Source organism: Coregonus clupeaformis, unplaced genomic scaffold, assembly GCF_020615455.1.
Source record: "Coregonus clupeaformis isolate EN_2021a unplaced genomic scaffold, ASM2061545v1 scaf0586, whole genome shotgun sequence".
NCBI lineage: Eukaryota > Metazoa > Chordata > Actinopteri > Salmoniformes > Salmonidae > Coregonus > Coregonus clupeaformis.
In genome coordinates, this window is record NW_025534041.1 from 258,943 (window position 1) to 265,000 (window position 6,058).

Genomic DNA, 6,058 nt, shown 5'->3' on the forward strand with positions numbered 1-6,058 from the left:
AGACGAACAGTGCTACGTAGTAACCAGTCAGGAACAGTAGCTGTGAAAACGTTTTGGACAACAGGAAGCTGAGCCGGCTTCATAGGTTGAAATAACGGTGGAAAAAACGTTTTCATATATATATAATGAATAGCTTTTTTCTTTGTTAAAAGGAACCAAAATATGAATAAAAAATGTGTCAACACTTTCCTAAATGTACACACAGACACTTGTGACATACAACATGAACTGAATGTCAGATAGATAGCTGCACAGTTCAAAAGGTATCACTGATGGCCACATGGGGGCGCTGCAGTGGGAGGCAGGGATGCAGGCACCACTCACTGCCCCAACCTGCCCTACCCTGTCCTGCCATGTCTTTGAGTTTTAAAACATATTTCAGTCAGTCAGTCAGCCAGTCAATCAGTCTGTCGGTCAGTCAGTCAGTCAGTCAGTCAGCCAGTCAATCAGTCTGTCGGTCAGCCAGTCAGTCAGTCAGTCAGTCAGCCAGTCAGCCAGTCAGTCAGTCTGTCAGTCAGTCGGTCAGCCAGTTAGTCAGTCAGTCAGTCAGCCAGTCAGTCTGTCAGTCAGTCAGTCAGCCAGTCAGCCAGTCAGTCAGTCAGTCAGCCAGTCAATCAGTCTGTCGGTCAGTCAGTCAGTCAGTCAGTCAGCCAGTCAATCAGTCTGTCGGTCAGCCAGTCAGTCAGTCAGTCAGTCAGTCAGTCAGTCTGCCAGTCAGCCAGCCAGTCAGTCAGCCAGTCAATCAGTCTGTCGGTCAGCCAGCCAGTCAATCAGTCTGTCGGTCAGTCAGCCAGTCAGTCTGCTGGAGAATCAATGAATACTGTACAAGAGGAAGAGGAGTAAAGGAGTGCATCTTTGTGTTTGTCAAGTACTGGAGCAAAGGTCACTGTCTCACTCTCAGGTCAGAGGTTATAGGCCAACTCCAGGCAGTCCTATAAGTGTTTGTGTTCATGAGCTGATCTAGAATCAGTCAGTTGTTTTCAAAGAGAGAGAGAAGGTCATCGTTGCTACTGCTCGGGAGGTCTGGAGGGTCCAGGTAAGACAACAAGTCATCTGGGTTAGCCAGGTCTGGAAGGAGCTACAGAGGGAGGGGAGACAACAAGTCATCTGGGTTAGCCAGCTCTGGAAGGAGCTACAGAGGGAGGGGAGAAGACAACAAGTCATCTGGGTTAGCCAGGTCTGGAAGGAGCTACAGAGGGAGGGGAGAAGACAACAAGTCATCTGGGTTAGCCAGGTCTGGAAGGAGCTACAGACGGAGGGGAGAAGACAACAAGTCATCTGGGTTAGCCAGGTCTGGAAGGAGCTACAGAGGGAGGGGAGAAGACAACAAGTCATCTGGGTTAGCCAGCTCTGGAAGGAGCTACAGAGGGAGGGGAGAAGACAACAAGTCATCTGGGTTAGCCAGGTCTGGAAGGAGCTACAGACGGAGGGGAGAAGACAACAAGTCATCTGGGTTAGCCAGGTCTGGAAGGAGCTACAGAGGGAGGGGAGAAGACAACAAGTCATCTGGGTTAGCCAGCTCTGGAAGGAGCTACAGAGGGAGGGGAGAAGACAACAAGTCATCTGGGTTAGCCAGCTCTGGAAGGAGCTACAGAGGGAGGGGAGAAGACAACAAGTCATCTGGGTTAGCCAGCTCTGGAAGGAGCTACAGAGGGAGGGGAGAAGACAACAAGTCATCTGGGTTAGCCAGCTCTGGAAGGAGCTACAGAGGGAGGGGAGAAGACAACAAGTCATCTGGGTTAGCCAGGTCTGGAAGGAGCTACAGAGGGAGGGGAGAAGACAACAAGTCATCTGGGTTAGCCAGGTCTGGAAGGAGCTACAGACGGAGGGGGAGAAGACAACAAGTCATCTGGGTTAGCCAGGTCTGGAAGGAGCTACAGAGGGAGGGGAGAAGACAACAAGTCATCTGGGTTAGCCAGGTCTGGAAGGAGCTACAGACGGAGGGGAGAAGACAACAAGTCATCTGGGTTAGCCAGGTCTGGAAGGAGCTACAGAGGGAGGGGAGAAGACAACAAGTCATCTGGGTTAGCCAGGTCTGGAAGGAGCTACAGACGGAGGGGAGAAGACAACAAGTCATCTGGGTTAGCCAGGTCTGGAAGGAGCTACAGAGGGAGGGGAGAAGACAACAAGTCATCTGGGTTAGCCAGGTCTGGAAGGAGCTACAGAGGGAGGGGAGACAACAAGTCATCTGGGTTAGCCAGGTCTGGAAGGAGCTACAGACGGAGGGGAGAAGACAACAAGTCATCTGGGTTAGCCAGGTCTGGAAGGAGCTACAGAGGGAGGGGAGACAACAAGTCATCTGGGTTAGCCAGCTCTGGAAGGAGCTACAGAGGGAGGGGAGAAGACAACAAGTCATCTGGGTTAGCCAGGTCTGGAAGGAGCTACAGAGGGAGGGCAGAAGACAACACACAAGTTAGTTAGGTATCACTATGGGGACAGAGCTTCACTGCCATACATATATAGATACATCTCTATGACTCTAGCGAGGTTATTGGTCTTACATTGATTGGCATTGAAGCGCTTAATGAAACCGTGAACAACAGTCTGGATTAAATAGCGTGTGTTAAAAACACTTGAAATCTATCCTGCAGGTAATAATGAATTTGCGATGCAGTTATAATGCTCTCTGATTCGGAGGGGTTGGGTTAAATGTGGAAGACACATTTCGGTTATGCAACTGACTAGGTATCCCTCTTTTCCCTTCACTTGTCAAGAGATTGTATGACACCTTTATAATGTCTTATAATCATCTCATAATCATCCTGATATAAATATCTTACATCCAAGGAAGGTTGGGGCATATCTGGGAGCGCCTGCCCTCCGCCCTGGCTCAATAAGCTGTCTGATGGGTTGAAGGGGTCGCACTGCTGCAGGCGGTCGTTAGGGCCGGGATGCTGTTGCTGTGGGGGCGGAGCCTGTTGTCGCGAGGGCTGAGGAGGCCCACTGTGATGCAACGGCTGTCCCAAGTGGCCGCCGGGGTGAGAGGGGGCGTGTAAGCTCTGTTGCAACGGGCCGTGGGACTGGTCAGTTCTGGCAGGATGAGTTATCTGGGAAGAGAGCAAGATACAGATAAAGCATATGACTTCATCTACAGTACTGTAAAGCATATGACTTCATCTACAGTACTGTAAAGCATATGACTTCATCTACAGTACTGTAAAGCATATGACTTCATCTACAGTACTGTAAAGCATATGACTTCATCTACAGTACTGTAAAGCATATGACTTCATCTACAGTACTGTAAAGCATATGACTTCATCTACAGTACTGTAAAGCATATGACTTCATCTACAGAACTGTAAAGCATATGACTTCATCTACAGTACTGTAAAGCATATGACTTCATCTACAGTACTGTAAAGCATATGACTTCATCTACAGTACTGTAAAGCATATGACTTCATCTACAGTACTGTAAAGCATATGACTTCATCTACAGTACTGTAAAGCATATGACTTCATCTACAGTACTGTAAAGCATATGACTTCATCTACAGCACTGTACAGTTGCAGGCACTAAAAGGTTAACTCGTTTTTTTTTAACTACCAGTGTACAGGTTTTTTTGCGAGAAACTATTGCTAGAAGACACTTGATAGATATCCATGTTGCATATGCTAGATGACACTAGATAGATATCCATGTTGCATATGCTAGAAGACACTAGATAGATATCCGTGTTGCATATGCTAGATGACACTAGATCGAGATCCATGTTGCATATGCTAGAAGACACTAGATAGATATCCATGTTGCATATGCTAGATGACACTAAAGCTCCATGCGGATATTGTTCTGCCAATACCACACCGCAACCTAACTTTTTAGTGCCCACAAATCTCTTCTACAATGCTGGAACAGGATGATGACTTACTGGGTCGGGTATGCCGCGTGAGAGGGGTTTGTCCTGGGCCACGAGGCTGGTGGGCATCTCTGGCTGGTGGGACAGCGCGGGGCCGTGCAGGAAGTCGTTCATGGTCGTACCACCGGGGTTCCCATGGGGGAAGTCAAAGCCCCCGCCGTGGCCCTGGTAACTGTTGCCTAGCAATACAACAAAAAATTAAAAAACATCTAGTTACTTTTAGAAGCACTTACACTTCAAATCGTATTTACTAAAATCACATAGCTATGATATGACAGTGCACACAAGCACAGATATAAATAGAGATGGACTTTTGTTCTATGTTACACGGAGATATCATCTAAAACCTATGCTGCTACCTTGGCTACAGGCCATATGTTCCTCCAGTAACTAGGAGGATTACGTTAGAAAGTAAGTATATAAATAGCGTACCTTGGCTGATGTATTCCCTGTTGTTGCCCCCCTGTTGGGTCGGGTAGGGCGAGGGCCCGGGGCCGAGCTGGGCGATCATATCCATGACGTTGGGCATGGTCATCTGGGAGGGGCTCATGGTCTTGAACCTCTTGGCCATGGGTCCATCTGGGTCCTCCTTGATGTGGATATCAGACTTGATGGCCACCGGCCTCCAACTACACGAAGGGTCCATGGTGACCTCCTCAAACTCCGAGCTGGGGGGGGGTGGGTGGGGGGGGGGGGGGTTGATTAAAAATTAACCACAGGTTGGCTGTATAGGAGGCTAGTTCAAGACTGTTGCGGCTATTGTGGCCCGGGCTGATAGACAGCAATCAAAAAGTTCTGCAGTGGAATGGATCTTCTGTAAAGTGACAATATCTTCTAATGAATCCAATCTTTCAAACTCTTTCAAGGAGGTCGCTAAGTGATAACATTCATGGTCGTTGGTGTAGTAGTTTTTTTTTTTGATGAATTTGATGTGATTGATTCAGATCGTTATGATCAAACTTACTTTTGGATGGCGTTCAGGATCCCCCACATGTACTGGTCAACTTCTAGTCCCTCTAATAACGCTGTCTTACTGCAGAGGTGAGAGAGGACATGAACACTACTGACTGAATACAGACGGTAACCATCAGAGGGTCATTGACCTTTTCAATTTTGTGTAACTGAGTATTTCAGGTAAGGCATAAAGAACTGCAGTTGAAAGGGACTGCAGTTTAAAATGTGCCAGCTGGCTAAAGCTGCCACTTTAAAACTGCCACTTCTACAGTAATGTTGATTAATGTGCACTGTCCCTGTAAAACTAAATTTAATAAGTAACTTACTTGCATACTGGACATCGCCACGTTCCGCGCTCACAGTTCAATTGTAAGTACGATTCCAAATCAAAGCACTGGACATGTTTGCAGTCGTGGCCTCTCGCTGGAAGCTGGATCCGCCGGAAGGTGATTGGACATTTGAGGGAGACCTTGATGGCCGTCTGCTCAACGCCGTCCTCTCCGTTCAGAGCGGTGTTCCCAGAGGACGCCGTTACGCTGCTGAAGTTTCTCTTAACTGGAAAGATGGGAGGAGGACCACAATGGAAATAAGTTGCCAACTTTATTGTGTTGTCCGTGATGATTTTAAAAAGCACTGTATCAACACATGTGGTTTAAATGGTCAAATAAGCTCAATCAGTGAGAGAGAGAGGGTCACTTAGGACCAAAGGAAGGCCTCCTGGAGTTCAGGTTTGAAGAAGAAGGACAGTAGTGTACCTTTGGTGATGCAGTGCTCTGCTGGCAGTAGCCTCTTCTTCAGTAAGCCTTGCAGGACGGAGCGTACAGAGGGTCTGTGGACCAGCTGCAGTACAAACAGGTGAGACTGTAGAGAAGAGGACAATCACCATCATCACCATCGTCATCACTATCATCACCATCAACATCACTCCTACCATCACCACCATGACCATCACCACCACGACCATCACCATAATCACCATCACCACCATCACCACCATCACCACCATGACCATCACCACCATCACCACCACGACCATCACCACCACGACCATCACCACCATCACCATTATCACCATCATCATCACTCTCACCATCACCATCATAATCGTCACCATCACCACAATCACCATCAATAACATCATCATCACTCTCACCATCATCCTCATCCTCATCCTCATCCTCAATAGTAGTGGTTGTTGTAGTGGTGGTAATATATGCCATTTAACAGACACTTTTATCCAA

General features: G+C 47.8%; 1 protein-coding gene across 1 annotated transcript in view; it reads right to left on the reverse strand.

Moving 5' to 3' along the window:
* Positions 1 to 754: 754 nt before the first annotated feature.
* Positions 755 to 6,058, reverse strand: part of LOC121555358 (zinc finger MIZ domain-containing protein 1-like) — a gene marked incomplete at its 5' end in the record, with an annotated part of 30,796 nt that continues 25,492 nt past the window's right edge. Inside the window, 7 exons of the mRNA XM_045216043.1 lie at positions 755 to 1,078; positions 2,781 to 3,047; positions 3,876 to 4,042; positions 4,296 to 4,531; positions 4,828 to 4,896; positions 5,144 to 5,372; positions 5,573 to 5,678. Of these exons, the coding sequence (XP_045071978.1) occupies positions 971 to 1,078; positions 2,781 to 3,047; positions 3,876 to 4,042; positions 4,296 to 4,531; positions 4,828 to 4,896; positions 5,144 to 5,372; positions 5,573 to 5,678 (1,182 nt within the window). The remainder of the gene's footprint in view (positions 1,079 to 2,780; positions 3,048 to 3,875; positions 4,043 to 4,295; positions 4,532 to 4,827; positions 4,897 to 5,143; positions 5,373 to 5,572; positions 5,679 to 6,058) is intronic.